This window comes from Argopecten irradians, chromosome 5 (genome assembly GCF_041381155.1).
Source record: "Argopecten irradians isolate NY chromosome 5, Ai_NY, whole genome shotgun sequence".
NCBI classification, from domain to species: domain Eukaryota; kingdom Metazoa; phylum Mollusca; class Bivalvia; order Pectinida; family Pectinidae; genus Argopecten; species Argopecten irradians.
The window spans coordinates 1243066-1262451 of NC_091138.1; the positions used below are offsets into that span (position 1 = coordinate 1243066).

The 19386-nt window shown below is 34.2% G+C and overlaps 2 protein-coding genes across 2 annotated transcripts in view; one reads left to right on the forward strand and one right to left on the reverse strand.

Moving 5' to 3' along the window:
- The window catches only part of LOC138322619 (chitinase-3-like protein 1), a 22987-nt gene extending 17133 nt beyond the window's left edge, over positions 1–5854 (forward strand). Inside the window, exons 10-11 of the mRNA XM_069266600.1 lie at positions 174–549; positions 5713–5854. Coding sequence (XP_069122701.1) covers positions 174–549; positions 5713–5749 — 413 coding nt within the window. The 3' untranslated portion in view covers positions 5750–5854. The remainder of the gene's footprint in view (positions 1–173; positions 550–5712) is intronic.
- On the reverse strand, positions 4101–16704 carry LOC138322622 (chitotriosidase-1-like). The gene is made up of 5 exons (XM_069266607.1): positions 16522–16704; positions 14317–14436; positions 8987–9281; positions 7388–7879; positions 4101–6145 (listed from the first exon to the last, which is right to left on the reverse strand). The coding sequence occupies exons 1-5, from the start codon at positions 16654–16656 to the stop codon at positions 5985–5987; spliced, it is 1203 nt and encodes a 400-aa protein (XP_069122708.1). The 5' UTR covers positions 16657–16704; the 3' UTR covers positions 4101–5984.
- Between the last annotated feature and the right edge of the window lie 2682 nt (positions 16705–19386).

Here is a 19386-nt window from a genome sequence, read left to right on the forward strand (position 1 = left end):
ATATTATTTTGTTTTTCTGTCTGACTGTAGTATATTGTGTTGTTTTTCCGTCTGACTGTAGTATATTATTTTATTTTTCAGTCTGACTGTAGTATATTATTTATACGTCACAGATACCGGTTACTCTTTTGGGTTTGCATGTGGATTATGGTCTCCATTATATTCTGTTACAGCCCCTACCACGTGCAGTGGTACATTTATGGCGGACCCCTGTAACCCAAACAAATTTTACCAATGTGCACATGGCCAATTGTATCACATGTCTTGTAATGTGAACCTTGTCTGGAAAGGTAGTTACTGTGGTTGGCCGGCGAATCGACGGGAGGTTAACGGTTACAATAAGGATACAGAAGCGGAAAAGAAAGCACCTATTTATGTGATCCGGAGAAAGAAACTTAGAAACAATGCAATATCGCCGTATCGTGGAGATGTACACGGCGTAAGCAGTGCAAGATCAAATAGCATTGCGGTATTGGATGAGGAAGTGAAAATGAAAGAATCGCTTTTGGATAAGGAAGACAGGTTGATGACCGAATTACGTCATCTCCTGTAAGTATAATTCATTGCTCTGTATTTATCTAATGGTCGATGACTGAATTACGTCATCTCCTGTAAGTATAATTCATTGCTCTGTATTTATCTAATGGTCGATGACTGAATTACGTCACCTCCTGAAAGTATAATTCATTACTCTGTATTTATCTAATGGTCGATGACTGAATTACATCACCTCCTGTTAGTATAATACATTACTCTGTGTTTATTCAATGGTTGATGACCGAATTACATCACCTCCTGTAAGTATAATACATTACGCTGTATTCATTCAATGGTTGATGACTGAATTACGTCACCTACTCTAAGTATAAACATTACTATGTGTTTATTCAATGATAGATGACCGAATTGCGTCACCTACTCTAAGTATAAAACATTACTCTGTGTTTATTCAATGATAGATGACTGAATAAGTCACCTATTCTAAGTATAAAACATTACTCTGTATTTATTCAATGGTTGATGACTGAACTGCGTCACCTACTGTAAGTATAATGCATAACTATGGGTTTATACAATGATTGATGACTGAATAAGTCACCTACTGTAAGTTTAATGCATTACTCTGTGTTTATTCAATGGTTGATGACAGAATAAATCACCTACTGTAAGTATAATACATTTTTCTGTGTTTATTCAATGGTTGATGACCGAATTACATCACCTCCTGTAAGTATAATACATTACTCTGTGTTTATTCAATGGTTGATGACTGAATTACGTCACCTGCTGTAAGTATAAAACATTACTCTGTGTTTATTCAATAATAGATGACTGAATTACGTCACCTACTCTAAGTATAAAACATTACTATGTGTTTATTCAGTGATTCATGACTGAATTACGTCACATCCTGTAAGTATAATGCATTACTCTGTGTTTATTCAATGGTTGATGAATGAATTACTACACCTACTGTAAATATAATGCATTACTCTGTGTTTATTCAATGGTTGATGACTGAATTACGTCACCTCCTGTAAGTATAATACATTACTTTGTATCTATTCAATGGTTAATGACTGAATTACGTCACCTTCTCTAAGTATAATACCTTACTCTGTGTTAATCTAATGGTTGATGACTGAATTACGTCACCTACTGTAAGTATAATACATTACTCTGTATTTATTCAATGGTTGATGACTGAATTACGTCACCTGCTGTAAGTATAATACATTACTCTGTGTTTATCTAATGGTTGATGACTGAATTACGTCACCTACTGTAAGTGTAATGCATTACTCTGTATATATTCAATGGTTGAAGACTGAATTACGTCAACAACTCTAAGTTTAAAACATCACTCTGTGTTTATTCAATGATAGATGACCGAATTACGTCACCTACTCTAAGTATAAAACATTACTATGTGTTTATTCAATGATTGATGACTGAATAACGTCACCTACTCTAAGTATAAAACATTACTCTGTGTTTATTCAATGGTTGATGACTGAATTACGTCACCTACTTTAAGTATAATGCATAACTATGTGTTTATCAATGATTGATGACTGAATAAGTCACCTACTCTAAGTATAAAACATTACTCTGTGTTTATTCAATGGTTGATGACTGAATCACGTCACCTCCTGTAAGTATAATACATTAATCTGTGTTTATTCAATGATTGATGACTGAATTACGTCACCTCCTGTAAGTATAATACATTAATCTGTGTTTATTCAATGATTGATGACTGAATTACGTCACCTCCTGTAAGTATAATACATTAATCTGTGTTTATTCAATGGTTGATGACTAAATTATGTCACCTCCTGTAAGTATAATACATTACTCTTTATTTATTCAATGGTTGATGACCGAATTACATCACCTCCTGTAAGTATTATACATTACTCTGTGTTTATTCAATGGTTGATGACTGAATTACGTCACCTCCTGTAAGTATAATACATTACTCTTTATTTATTCAATGGTTGATGACTGAATTACGTCACCTCCTGTAAGTATTATACATTACTCTGTGTTTATTCAATGGTTGATGACTGAATTGCGTCACCTCCTGTAAGTATTATACATTACTCTGTGTTTATTCAATGGTTGATGACTGAATTACGTCACCTCCTGTAAGTATTATACATTACTCTTTATTTATTCAATGGTTGATGACTGAATCACGTCACCTACTCTAAGTATAATATATTACTCTGTGTTTATTCAATGGTCCATGACTGAATTACGTCACCTCCTGTAAGTATAATACATTACTTTAAATTTATTCAATGGTTGATGACTGAATTATGTCACCTACTCTAAGTATAATACATTACGCTGTATTTATTCAATGGTTGATGACTGAATCACGTCACCTACTCTAAGTATAATATATTACTCAGTGTTTATTCAATGGTTGTTGACTGAATAACGTCACCTACTCTATTCAATGGTTGTTGACTGAATAACGTCACCTACTCTAACTATAATACATAACTCTTTGTTTATTCAATGGGGTGATGACTGAATTACGTCACCTCCTGTAAGTATAATACATTACTTTGTATTTATTCAATGGTTGATGACTAAATCACTTCACCTACTCTAAGTATAATACATTACTCTGTGTGTATTCAATGTATGTTGACTGAATTACGTCACCTACTCTAAGTATAAAACATTACTCTGACTTTATTTTAATACAGTCATCGTTTTACCAAATTTCATGTATTGTACTTTCAATGGAGTAATCCGTTCAATTCTTCTCTGACTGATTGTCATTTCTACTCGTCTACGTTCAGTGAAGACTTAATAAAATGGTTTGGGTGAAATTAAAGGGATGTAGATCAAATATGTTTAAAAATCGAAGAAGCAATACATATATATTCTATTTCATTTTTTATTATTTGATGTTAAAGACAATCAGAATTGGGCAACAGGCAACATGCCTATACACGCCCTCTCCTTACATATTAACAGTACGTACAAATCAATATATATATTTATATATAAAAATGTTAATTGTTATTTTATCTAATGATGATAATATCCTAAAACATCAAGCTAGACATTTATGAATATCATATACAAAATATCTCCTAGTTTATATCTTTACAAAAAAAATAATATATAAATATATATAGATTTTTTAAGATATTTAACGAAATTCAACGAAATCTATTGGTTACTGTGACAAAGCACTAAAGTTTATCCAATATAACTTTATTAATATTAATATCGTGTCTTTCAGAGCCATGTTAAACTGTTTGTGTTGTCAGTTGTATATCAATATCAAGTTCTAAAATAGAATTAAAATATATATTCTATGCATGGTATTCCAAAGGACCATGAATAGCATAAATCACTCTTTTTCAAGCATATACACATTATATTCAGTTGAATTGGAGAAGATATATGTTTGGTCAGCATCGTTGTAGTAGGTAAAATTGTGGAGAAGTTTTGATTAATCTTATCATATATTCTGTTACCAATTTACCTGTGTCACTCGTTGACTTGTAGCACTTATATATTATCCAATGTCCACCCAAGCTATTCATTGAAGTAACTCAATACAGGATAAACTAAAATTAGGAATTTGATACCCATTTTATTCATCTTCAATAATACCTTTATTCATCTTCAATAATACCAAGTATTACGTGTACATTTGGGTTTCACTAAGGAGGGACATGTAATATTATGTTCCGGCAGCTTCAGGTCTAAATCCGGCTGTATTTGGATGTCCTCCCCGTCCCTAACGCTGTGTCAGGTACACACCACAGCGATAAGGTGTAGGGGCCAGCTTCAGATTCCGGCTATAGAAGCTGAGAAGGCCATTAATTACATCTACTGTATTTATTAGCAACATGATTGGTTAGTTTACTATGTGGATATACTACAAATAGGGCAGTATATATTTTGTGAATTTGTATCCTGTTATAACCTGGGATAGATGGGTAGATCTTTTTTAAAGGAAATCGTTGTGACCCCCTGGAAACTCGAGGACGAGTTGTTTCCTGGAGGGGGAGTATGTTATCGCTCTGCTAAAGAGAACTTTCGGCTAAAGAGAACTTCTCTTTAGCTCGATCGGTTGAGCGTCAGACTAGTAATCCAGAGGTCCCGAGTGCGATCCCTGGCAGAGGCAGGTATTAAAATTTATTGTAAATCCTTCACTCTGTTACATTTATTTTCAATATACCTGAAGTTATAAACATAAACAACATTAAGGGTTAGGCTGGTGTAGAGTATATTGTTTATGATACTACTATGGTAACATAATGTATTCATACTCGCCACACATGTTTGTTCCTCGATTCTGAAGTTAATTTCATCGTTGTGATAACTATTTATAAAATTAATAAATGAATTATAGGTGCAAAGGCATGCTATAAACCATTTCATATCTGAATAACGCAGGGATAAGGTGTAGGGGCCAGCTGCAGATATCAGAGAAGCTGAGAAACCATTATAAACTCTATTGTATTTATTAGCAACATGGCTTGGTCAGGTTGCTACAATTTACATATGGATATTCTACATAAAGGACAGTATATGTTTTGTGAGTTTGAATGCTTAATCCTGTTACAATGTATAACTAGGTAAAGATCCCATTTATATTTATGTACAATATACCTGAAATTATATCAACAGTTAAGTCTCTGTCATTTATTTCCTGTATAAAGCGGACAATTCGGGCCTAACAGAAAGTTGACCCTCCTAACCTAGAAACAATGGAATGTATTCATACTTGTCACACATGTTTCTGACCAATTAATTTCAATATTGTGGTTAATATTCTATCACAATGTATGCGTACAAAGGCACGTAATAAACCATTTCATACCTCCTTTGTATTTTGACATATCACGCCCGGTAATTGTTTTAGTGTAGAAACACTCAGGACTACAATCCGTCAAGCATGTACACATGAGTGCACAGGAATTTCGGGACAGAAAGTAAATGCGATTTCAGAGGTGGAGACATAGAGGTGGAGACAATCTCCACCAACACATGTCCAAATCACAATGTATAGGGGTTTGAGTTGACCAATGAGAGGCGCTGTATGTGTTTAAACACTGGGGATAATGAAGTGTTATGGGATTTATTACACGACTTTTCATTGTAAAACAAACATACATGAAGTTGTGGGATACTTAAATTTTAAACGTATAATGAAGTTCTTTTTATTGACAGGAACAAGGTGAAGTCGGAGACTGGGAGGAAACAATGATGACAACTAACATTATACCAGTCAACCCTACGGCAGTCAGATTTTGTAGTTTTTAATGTAACATAACCTTCAAAAACATACCTGAAATAAATGTATGTATATTCTGATGTAATAAAAACATTTTTTTTTTTAAATCGTCGATTGTTTCGTTTACAAAGCTAGGATATATCTATGTTTTAAATGTTAAATCAATATGGATTATTTACAACTGATATTATATACAGATTAAAACATCTTAGCGAGACCAGCTCCAGTCACAGTTAACTATGCGCTCATTCCATACAGTCGGCGCCGGGCAGCATGAGTGATGTGCCAAGTCGTTTTCTGCGCATGAATAATAGCACCTCTGGTCACATGGATCTGCGATCAGAAGACCCGCAGGACAGGATGTAGGCTCTACAATAGAAATAACAAGTAGTAGCTTCCCAAAAAGCTAAGTGGGCTACGCGGAAGCTTAACCCTTTGATTTGACAGAATATGGAAATTAAACAATGATATGACGATATTTTTTAGCAATTTTAATTGTTCTGTTGAAAGCCATTTTATAATTTGTGAGCTTGTAATAAAAAAAATAAAAAGGGTTTTATGCAGGGCTTGCTAAGGTCAAAGAAAAGGCACAGAAAATATTGAACTTTATCTCATATGTTTCTGTGTTTTTTCTATGTTCCGTTTTCATTCCGCTTTTAGTATGTACTGTCCTTTGTTTCGTTAATTAACATCTACTCATTGTCTGGTTATTATTGTTACACGATGGTGATCTAAATTAAATAAGAAATATAAAAGTAATGTCTACTAGATATATTTGTTCCCTCTGTAAATGGAACCAGATTTCATTTAAAGATGCTCCACCGCCGACAAACGGTATTTTTTCACTATCAAAAACAGGAGAAGACGATTAAGTATTTTCCTTCAGTTACAAAAGTTATCTACTTTACACCATTACAAACATTGAAAAGTTTGAGCTTCTAATTTTGCTTCAAGTTAAAAATATGAAAAATAATTAATTGCATCCCGAAAAAATTCTGTTGCACTACATGTACATCCTATGTAGAATGAAGTACTGATTGCGCATGTACCAACGGCAAAATAAATTATTTTATATTATTTTTTGTGTTAATTAGACATATATATATATACACGATAATACACCAATTATTGTTCAAATAATGAATATCATTTATGCTATGTCGGCGGTGGAGCATCTTTAAAATGCCCAATTAATTTCTAGAAAATACTTATTCAGAATACTTTTACCACGAATGCTTGATCTACACTGAAATCTGAACGGATGCAAGCGCTGTGCGACCATGCTTTATAAGAAATTAAAGATGGCGTCCAAATAAAAAAAAAATCTGATCTATCATGGACGGTAATATGTTGATAAGACAATTTTATCGGTTGTTCAGCTAAAAAGATATATTTAAAAAGTGAATGACTATAAAATGACTGTGTTTACAATGTAAATCAAATGATGCCTTCCACGTATCACCTACTGAAAAGCAACTTGTTAGAAGTATGATTGTCTAGATAACAAATACTTACCACAAAACTGACTTTGCATTTGAAAATAACAAAACTTGCATGTTAGACCAGAAATAATGAACTTTGTTTCAAATTTGAATCATGGAGTGTACTCACTGCAGTCGTTGTTTGTGGTGGCCTGCCTTCCAGGCTGATGGGCTGTTGGTGTAGGTATACCACGTGGTTTATCATCTTGGTCATTCGACTGTTGTCCTGGTTGGGCTGTGTCCAACATCGCCTCCGGTATGAATACGGTTGTACGAAATGTCGGCAGGATATCCTCATCCTTGTGAACACGTGGTTTAGTTACTATGGTCGTCTTTGGTGTTGGGGTAGTTGTGTCGCTCCTTGGTATGAAAACTGTTGTTCGAAAGGTAGGTATCACATTGATACCCTTTTTATGTTCAGTTGTCGATATGACTTGAGTTTTGACTTTCAGTGTCACTAAATGATCTGCTCTATGCCAGTCACATGCTTGACTCACAGTATTCCACACCAGCCCTAAAGGACAGACACGGGTGAGGGCTATCCGGAAGTTACATTGGTAGTACACAGATGCGTTACACACATCTGGTATATATCTCCCATGTGGACACACGGACGGCGGACCTACACAGATAAAAATCATTCCATTTTTTCTCTGCATGAGTTACACATTTTCTGACAAACGTACTATTGAATAAATATAAAACTCTATGTGTTTAATCAAAAGGTTGCGGAAGATAAGAGAAATTGAAAGGTCGTAGACGATCAAGATATTTAGTGTTATATAATAAATTTGCAACTGAAATCCTTATCCGAGGAATGCATGTTAAACATTGCTAAATTCTTGGTATTTATATTGGTTGTTAATTGTCTTGTATACTTTGTTAATTGTGTTGCATAATTTCGATATTCATATTGCATATTAATTCATATTGTTTATCTTATTATTCATATTGTAAATTTGACATTAAAATGTCTCTTTGTTATTCATATTGTAAAAATAACCTATCAAATATATTCGTCATTGCGTAATCTTTTTAGACTAGATTATATCCTAGATTCAATATGAACGACAATGAAACATTGGGAACTGCGATACTGTCATGGGATATATAATCTGAATATCGAAAGGTACCATATGAAAAAACAAAGATAAAAGGCAAATATCCAATAAAATATAGACCCTAAACATGAAAATCAATATAACATAGAAAACATACTTTTCAACCCAAATAACAAATTAAACGATATAAACAATATAAATACAATAAGAATTAAAAAAATATAAAATACAAGTAACAAGTTATGAATTGTAAACAACAAATTAAACAATTTAAATAACAAATTTTTAAATATAAATAAAAAAAATTAAATACAAATTACAAAATTAAAAAATATAAATAACAAATTATATAAATAAAACATTTTGAAAAATAAATTACAAATTATGAAATATAAATAACAAATTTTAAAATATAATTAACAAATTATGAAATATAAATAACAAATTTCTAAATATATGAAATAACATATATAAAATATAAATAACAAATAATAAAATATAGATAAACCATTTTAAAATATTAATAATAGATTATACAATAAAAATAACAAAAATGCAATGAGATCAGTAAATTATATAATATCTATAGCAAATGGTATAAATAGCAATAAAATAATAAAACAATTATAATATAAATAAGAAGATATCGGGGTTCAATTAGAACATACCACATGTAGCTCCATAGAGCCTTTCCTCTGTCTGTCCTTCCCTAGTTTGGGATAGAGGTGGAGAGGCGGTAGTGGGTAATGTTGATGTGGAGGAGGTGGAAAGGGAGCTAAATCTTGGTGTCGAAGTTGTATCTGGACGTTGGTTTGGGAGTTGAGGAATGTATGGGGAAGTGAGAACCTCTTTTAGTTTGTTCATAAGTGGGTACGGTCCGTCCCCACACACGTTACTGTAGTCATCCATATCCACTGTCCATACCATGGCTCCTCCCAATCCCTTAGATCGGATGTAGTTGGCCTAGACAGTGTTAATGGATTCATTAATCAACAGTACAATAGAAAGTAGTGATTTTCATTAAAAAAAGACAAAGCAATAGCGTAGCTTACAAGAGACTCTAGAAGGATTGTGGCGCCACCCAAAGAATGATTTATATCTGACATTGGAAAGAGGGATCGTTTCTCTGCTTTCAAACTTCAACTACAAATATATGAAATTTGAGAAAGATCCATTCAGTACTTTCTGAGAAATAGCGGTAAGTTACTTCAATTATCAAAATCCAAGATGGCGGTTTCTGGGCCATATTGTCGACCGATCGGTTTCACAAATACAGTATGCATATCTAGGACTCAAGGGGTAGATACGTTTGGAGTTTGAACAAGATCTCTTCTGACCAGAAGTTTCTGAGAAATGTCGGTTACAAGAATTGTTAACGGAAAAATGGACGGACGGTCCACAGACTACGGACAAAAAGCGATTTGAATAGCCACCATATGAGATATTGCTTTAACTGACATACAATGATTAGCATCTAATTATTTATAAAAAACATAATAAAAAATAAGTAAAAACAACATAAGAAAAGGCTAAAAAAATTGAACAATTAGAAGAACATGCAGCTATGATATTAGTCAGATTTTTAATATTGCAAAACAAAAAAGGAGAAATTTTAGCATAAATGCAGGGTGAAATAATAAATAACAAATATAATATACAATGTAAGTAATGATGTGATACACTTATTAGTCTAGATATTCACCGTCCTCGATACCGCAGGGTTTACTATCACTGACGTTATATCCACCCCTGGACTATCTAATAGTAAAACTGAAGGCTGTTCTTGAGAAGAAATCTGAACCAATCACAGGCCCGCAAATATATCCAGTCATTTATAGTAACCCCTTGAGTATCGAGGATGGATATTCATAGGAATCGCTTTGAATACGTTGTATAATATCGTTTAAGGCAGCAATTAATACATTCTTTTATTTGTTGGATTTTTAACTGTTACCAAATAGAAATTATGTAATTGTTATGAATGCAGTTGAGATGCCAGGTAAATAAATGACGAATTCCTTACGATGAAAGAGTTATCTCCCCTGACCCAGGGATTTAACTCTCGGATGTTACACTTTTTTGTTCTGATTGCTTATTATGTACAATGACTTACTATACTGCTAGAAACCATTTTTTGTATTAGAATCATAGCCTTGCTGAATAACTGGCAATGGGATTATAACAAGAAAAACAATATTTAGCATAGAATATGCGACTGCGGCTAAAAAAATTTCTCAACGTCATTGTCCATTGTCAAGCGGAAAATTCCGAAGCTAATGGTCACGTAAAACGGCTTTTAAGTTAAGATTCATGATAAAATGTAAATATTAAGTTCAGTTGAAAATTCAATTGGAAGGTTTATCTTTCACAGATGTTTTAATTTTCATTTTTTTTCCAAAGTATATTCTAATCACGCGAGAGTGTGACTTTGTAATCACGCGAGAGTTTGACTTTGTAATCACGCGAGAGTGTGACTTTGCATACTGTTTTGCGCAATGCTTGATCTTGTGTTTTCGTTTCCTGTTTACGAGAAAGTTTTCCAACTCTACATAAATGGATGAATTACATAGAATAACGTTATCGAGACATCTATATCACAAGTTCCTTCGGCGCGTTCGAGCTGCACTCTCTATTAAAGTGAATAGTCGGGCAAAGGAAACCAGTCTAAATGCGTTCTTTGGCCTTCCAAAAGTCATTGTATACCATAATGGTGGTCAAGTTCTGCTTACGGTGTCCAGTTTTGACCATTGAAATTTTGGGGAAGCCCCGTGTAAATTTAGCACAGTTCTAAATATAAATTCGCCAAACTCTTTGAAAACGAGGCTGCGTGGAAATGTCAACATGGACATGTGTTTCTCAGTCGTGTCGGTTTCGTTTCGTGTGATAAACCACTAATGCGGTATGCAAATTGTTGTTTTGAGATGATACATTTGATGCAAATGAAGTATTCTTACATTAATGACAATGCTTTGTAATCATTTTTTCGATAAAAGCATCTTGTACATGGAAATCGACACAAATATTCGGCCGATGCAGAGATGGGGCCCCGGCAAGGGGCAATTTATTGCAGCATCGCATTCGTCGTAAATTTTACATCAACCGAATCATGAAGGTTAAATACAAATAATCGTAACATAATTTCCCATTTAAAACCACACGAAAACGTTCCATAGAACGTCCATACATGTAGCTGCTATAGAATTACAACATAGGAAATTCTCTCAAACATTGATAATATTTAATTCTTTACATTCATGTAGGCCTATGCTGTGAGAATTAACACATCATATATATTTCCAGAAAATCATATAGGCCTACATGTATGTTACTTTCCTTTTCTGTTGTTTCCTGTTCTTTTTTGTGCTCTGGAGAAAAAGATGATTGAGTTGAAGAAAAGTAATTAATCAAGAGAAATGTGTACCACAGTACTTTGTCTGTAGCCGAGGGGTTCTATACTGTTTTAATAGTCCAGTAATTAATAATTAAATTGAAAATTTCAAAATTAAGATGAAATTGTAAATTCCATTTTTGAATGAAGTGGTTCCCCTCCTTTGAGAGTACACAGTGTGTATACCCTTTTTGATTTTTAGGAATAATACCTGAATAGGAACCTGAAATAACATGACAATCAATCAGGTATGTGTGTGTTGGGGGGTGGGGGGCTAAAAGACAGAAGAATCATGAGGTTGGGAAGTTGTAACTTGAGTGGGGGGTTGAAATATAGAATAGCTACAGATAACTGGAAGTGGAAGGGTGCTTTATCATTGATCTGGTCATTGCATATTTGGGGGTTTACATGGCTTTTTTTTTGGTTATTTAGTCTCATTGATTTTGGAGCAACTTTGAATCCATATGGTACTGTATATCATTCTTTTTTCCATGTGTAGCTATTTCTTCTGTATATTTACCCTTCGCCCAAGTCACAACTTCCCAATAGGTACCACTTTTTTGTTTAGAACTCAAATCAAAGACAGATGTACATAGTACTACATACTACATTTTAGTCTATGTGTTTGTAATCACTGTTACTACAGTATTAATACATAAATGGTCTATGTACAAGTTACACATAGACAATAAATGTGAAATTTGGTTCAGACAAAAAGATTTTTAACATTTCAGATAACTTGCTAGTTTTATGGTTTTATTTATATGTTGAGTCTACTCTCTTGTAAAGTAGAATTTAGAAATCCTAAGACAATGGTATCTATATTGCTATATGTAAAAAAATCCTTATATTTTAAAAGTAATTGAAAAGCTATCTCACAAGCCCTGACAAACAAATGGGCAGGCATATGGATGAAAAAATTATAATCACTGGATCTAGAGGACTAATATAAACAAATATTTCTACAAAGTTAAACAATGAAAAAGTATTGCATCATAATTTTATTTAATGATTACAGTTGAAAGGAACATTTAATAAATACTGTTTAAATGTTCTGTTCATGATCTTCTAGGTCCATATTGGAAAAGTTTTTCACTTTCAAGAGCCCACTAATCCAACATTTCTTTCTTCAGTCTTCCATATGAGGCTAATTGTATGTATATGTATTACATAGCGACTTTTGTATAACAGGTCCTAAGGGATAAACTTTATTTGTTTCATTGGACACTATTCATGCATGGTGCCCTGGAAAAAAAGACCTAACAATTTTTTATTTCTGTTGAATGGTGACAAATATTGAAAGTGATCAAATTTCAAATATATATAACTGAAATATATGTAGGGTATCATGTCTACAGGGTTTTTTTATTTAGAGAAAACATTTATATAAGTTGATGAATGTATCACTGTTGGCATTAGATGAGAATCAAATATTGTTTTTCAAAAAAGATAACAAAAATACATTAGCTATAGTTTTCCAAAACAAAATTCCCGAATAATTAATAAATGATACATGGCTGCAGTACATTTCAACTCTGTAAAGTTTGTCATATACACATGTACAAACACTATTTATTATTATGACCAGAAATAATACTGTATGTGTCCTCCAAATATATCTAAAGAACAAGCTAAAACCTACATGTACATATGTATATGTGTATATCAGAACTTATACAATACAATTTTACCAATTAACCTACAATGTAAATCCTATATACAATGTATGTGTATAACACTACCAGAACATGTACAGAACAAAAATTTACAAATTAAAAATCTATAAATATATACATCAGAACTGTATGAATTGACCGGTAGCATAATATTATAGATTAATTGAAACAAATCTTAGCTTGATAATGCACTAGCGGTTACATTCTAACTGTACATGCATTACAACGGTACATTTTTATAAATATACAGGGCATTCATTACCCCTAAAGAGGCCCCCACTAAAGAACCGCTATTTACCCCAGGGTTACGTTTTTACGCGATTGGGGAACAGGTATGAAACCAATGTGACCATATGTGACCACTCATTTATGAAAAAATACTGCCAGGGACTATTTACATAATGATCAAAATACGAAGACTCACTCACTATCAGCTGAGCAGGGAGTACCGGTAGTAGGTACGTACAGTAGCGGTCCGGAGCCGCGTGCTCGTTTGAACTGTTCTCTTCACTATAACAAGTTGTATTAACACTGTCCATGCGTTGTAATGTTTACCGAGTCAGTTGTTGGGATTGTCGCTGCTCCATTGCCTTTTCCTTTCGCATTTTAGGTGAGTCAGTTGGTTGTTTTTGCGGAAACATTTTGGTTCAAAACTACGGTAGCCAATGATTTTTTGTTTACTACGGAGAGTGGTGGGTGTTGCGCATGCGTTAAGGTTGAAAACTGCACTCATAGCCGTCCGGTGAGGACTTTTAGGATTCCCATAGATATTATTATTTTCTTCGGCATTTACAGCGATTTTGACGGAAAGTTTTATACTTTTTCTAAATTCATGAGAAATTATACCGGATATATTAATTACCATTTTTACCGATTTTACAGTCACTTGCCCGACTTTTCGCTAGAACTGGCTGAAATACTAGTTAATAGATACCTTGACGGAAATACTCTCCATGTCATCGTAACTGACCCACTGTGTTCCGGAGAAGGCATATGGGGCACGACCCTCGGGACTCCACTCACGTTTCCAGCCACCTTCCACAAGGGTACACACCTGCGACACATAAACAATAAAAAATCATACGAATTGGGATTCATTGCATTTTTGTTTTTTATTAAAATAAAATCTGCCCGAATTTAGTAGATTCGATTGACATCCTCCACATCAGAACTTACAACACGACGAACACATGTTATATTGCTACAAATAACGTAACTGAACATTAAAAAAATGAAATTATAAAAAATTATAAAAATCCTATACCTACAGTAAAAACGTGTTTGTGAAATATTATATACAATAAATATTAACATCAGCGGTTTCGTAAATTAGTGTAACACAATGTCTACCATAATACGTCTTGTTATTCCACTGTTGGGTGTTGGATAGATATATTGATATTCCACAAGTGGAGTATCACCTTCCAGTCTTTTAATTAGTTGATATTTTAAACTTTGACCCGAAAAACTTTTTTTCATTATCACGTCACAAATTGTAAATGCCATCGATTATCGAATGACGTCATGTTGCTTCACTCCGGTCCACAATTTTACCATTTTTTACTAAAATAGTTTTTACTTAAATCACCATTGCGTCAGTATTTTAGCTGTATCGAGCTAATTTTTGCTGTAAATCTTTACTGGGTACGTAGTAATTAAAATATTGAGCATTAATGTGTGAAATGATACACTTTTGTCACTTTATTTTTTTTACATTTAATGGTAATTTGAGCACTTTTATATTTTACTCTAAATTACTGGAAAATAACAAATATTCAAATGAGGCAAAAAATAAGAACACGCACTTCCCATTTTTCTGCCTGATTTATAAAGAACAACATTTTCCCTGTTGATATGCAAAATATTAACAAAAGTTTAATAACAGAACTTTTTCTATAAAGGGTTAAATTTGGCAAAAATGGCTGAAAATAGTGCATTTTGTAGGTCAAAATGAAGGGGTAGGGGTTGCATATGTCGTTATTATGAGAAAAATATTAATCTTATTAATCAAAACTGGTATATTTCTAAAGAAGACAACTGGAAAATAAATTCTACAAATATCCATACATATCAAACACCTCATTAGGAAATTATGGCTTTAATATCTTGTGTATATGGCCAATATTTTGTCAACTAGGTATCTTTGAGAGACAATTGCTCAAAACGAGCACACGGACATATGTGTTTTTTTTTCCATTTTCTTTTATAGTGTGAACTCCTATTTCCAAAAATCTATATGAGAAATAAAGTTTAATGCAAGAAAATTTTGCATTTTCAATAGCGAATACGTGACGACGTCGGAATCTTGCATCATTTCCTACTCGTAGTATAAAATATCGACTCAAAATTCATAATGGTCTTTTGTTAAGTGGTACATTTTGCTGTACGCGGACCCTGGAAGTAATTTCGGCAGAACGCACCTAGGCCGGATTTTAATTTGATTACAATATTTGATGATTTATGCGGGAATTAATCGTAGAAATGCATCGAAATGTTGTTCATAATAAAAATGTTTTCAATTAATACATTATTTTTTTATTTTAAATGTGTCTAGTTGCTTATGATGATATTACAATTCACTATACCTTATTTGTTTATATCGGCAAATAACTTTTATTTTGGCCTTCCTGTAGATGACTTCATTGTGGTAAAAACATGTCACACAACCTGGGGTTATTGGATATTGAATTTATTTCACACTTGTAAGTTATTTACCAAAATTACAAGCTAAAACTAAAAAATAAAAACAAAAGCAAAACTTACTCGTATGAAAGAAATTCCATATCCAACAATCATTCGTTGTGTAACCTATATATGCCTTAACGTACACATTTTTGTAAAATAGAACACGTGATTTTAAACTGGTTAGCGCAAACGCCATAATCAATGTATAAACGTCACTCAGGAAATATAATTAGCGTCACAATATTTTAGCACAACATTCTGACGTGAAAAGCGCTAAACTAATATTCTCTTTAAAAGAGGTACGTTAGCAGTGTACTGTTGATAAACAATAAATGTAACTACAGATTCATATCATGGTTAGATTAACGGAATTTTACTGTTTTATTAATGCATGGTAGTATTGGTTTAAAACAGGGGATCTCAATAGATTTACATCACTTTAAGCTTGACTCACCTCAAAGTAGGCCATGAGACCGTCTGTTTTGGTTTGAGGCTGGGCTAGTCCCGGACCAATTGATAAAGCCCCTAGGGAGTTGTCTGTAGGGGACTGGAGAGTGAACGACCTCCCGTAAAACCCCATTCCCATCATTATTTTCTCCCTAGGAATCCCTTGTCCTATCCAATATCTCACCGCAGAGTCCTGTAAAATACAAACACTTAATATATGTATAAACATTCTTCATCTCATTACCGTCGTTCGCAGTATTAATGTACAACGAAAAGGTTTGCTTTCAATAAGTTATCAAAATTGTCAACAACAACTTCTAAAATACTGTGAATTAAACATGACAAACATCCAACACTATGTACTACATGTAGTTTGTATTGGATAATATCTACTATTGTACAATATTGCACCATATTATACAAGTCAGTTATCAGTGACACTGCCTTTTGATTCGGTTGTACCATGTACTCAAATATTTTCAAGGATATATTTCTTATGGCTGTTATGGCCCGTGACTGACCTGTTGTTAAGGTCATGACTATATAATGAACTGTTATGGTCCGTGACTGACCTGTTGTTAAGGTCATGACTATATAATGGACTGTTATGGCCCGTGACTGACCTGTTGTTAAGGTTATGACTATATAATGGACTGTTATGGCCCGTGACTGACCTGTTGTTAAGGTTATGACTATATAATGAACTGTTATGGTCCGTGACTGACCTGTTGTTAAGGTCATGACTATATAATGAACTGTTATGGTCCGTGACTGACCTGACTGTTAAGGTTATTACAATATAATGGACTGTTATGGCCCTTGACTGACCTGACTGTTAAGGTTATGACTATATAATGGACTGTTATGGTCCGTGACTGACCTGACTGTTAAGGTTATGACTATATAATGGACTGTTATGGCCCGTGACTGACCTGTTGTTAAGGTCATGACTATATAATGGACTGTTATGGCCTGTGACTGACCTGACTGTTACGACAATGACAATATCATGGACTGTTATGGCCTGTGACTGACCTGATTGTTAAGGTTATGGCTATATAATGGACTGTTATGGCCCGTGACTGACCTGACTGTTAAGGTTATGACTATATAATGGACTGTTATGGCCTGTGACTGACCTGACTGTTAAGGTCATGACTATATAATGGACTGTTATGGCCTGTGACTGACCTGATTGTTAAGGTTATGACTATATAATGGACTGTTATGGTCCGTGACTGACCTGGGGACTGTTAAGGTCTTTATGACTATATAATGGACTTTTATGGCCTGTGACTGACCTGACTGTTAAGGTAATGACTACATAATGGACTGTTATGGCCCAGTAACTGACCTGACTGTTAAGGTAATGACTACATGGAATGGACTGTTATGGCCGTGACTGACCTGTCTGTTAAGGTAATGACCTACATATGGACTGTTATGGCCTGTGGACTGACCTGACTGTTAATGTCATGACTATAAATATAATAGGACTGTTATGGTCCGTGACTGACCTTGACTGTTAAGTCATGACTATATAATGGACTGTTATGGCCTGTGACTGACCTGTTGTTAAGGTTATGACTATATAATGGACTGTTATGGCCCGTGACTGACCAGATTGTATAGGTTATGACAATATAATGGACTGTTATAGCCTGTGACTGACCTGATTGTTAAGGTTATGACTACATAAAGGACTGGTATGGCCTGTGACTGACCTGACTGTTAAGGTCATGACTATAAAATGGACTGTTATGGCCTGTGACTGACCTGACTGTTAAGGTCATGACTATATAATGGACTGTTATGGCCTGTGACTGACCTGACTGTTAAGGTCATGACTATATAATGGACTGTTATGGCCTGTGACTGACCTGACTGTTAAGGTCATGACTATATAATGGACTGTTATGGCCTGTGACTGACCTGACTGTTTAAGGTCCATGACTATATAATGGACTTTGTTATGGCCCGTGACTGACCTGACTGTTAAGGTCATGACTATATATAATGGACTGTTATGGCTGGTGTGACTGACCTGACTGTTGTTAACTGTTATGGCCTGGTCACTGTTAAGGTTATGACTATATAATGGACTGTTATGGCCCGTGACTGACCTGACTGTTAAGGTTATGACTATATAATGGACTGTTATGGCCTGTGTACTGACCTGACTGTTAAGGTCATGACTATATAAATGGACTGTTATGGTCCCGTGACTGACCTGACTGTTAAGGAATATGACTATTATAAATGGGACTGTTATGGCCCGTGTGACTGACCTGATTGTTAAGGTCATGACTATATAATGGACTGTTATGGCCTGTGACTGACCTGACTGTTAAGGTTCATGACTATATAAATGGACTGTTATGGCTGTGACAGACCTGACTGTATAAGGTCATCACTATATAAAGGACTGTTGGACCCGTGACTGACCTGATTGTTAAAGGTTATGACTATATAATGGACTGTTATGGCCCTGTGACTGACCTGACATGTTAAGGTCACTGACTATGATAATGGACTGTATATTATGGGCCCGTGACTGACCTGACTGTTAAGGTCTATGACTATATAATGGACTGTTATGGCCTGTGACTGACCTGACTGTTTAAGGTTATGACTATGATAAACTGACTGTTATTGGCCTGTGACTGACCCTGATTGATTTAAGGTCATGACTATATAATGGACTGTTATGGCCTGTGACTGAACCTGACTGTTAAGGTTATGACTATATAATGGACTGTTATGGCCCGTGACTGACCTGACTGTTAAGGTTATGACTATATAATGGACTGTTATGGTCCGTGACTGACCTGACTGTTAAGGTTAATGACTATATAATGGACTGTTATGGCTG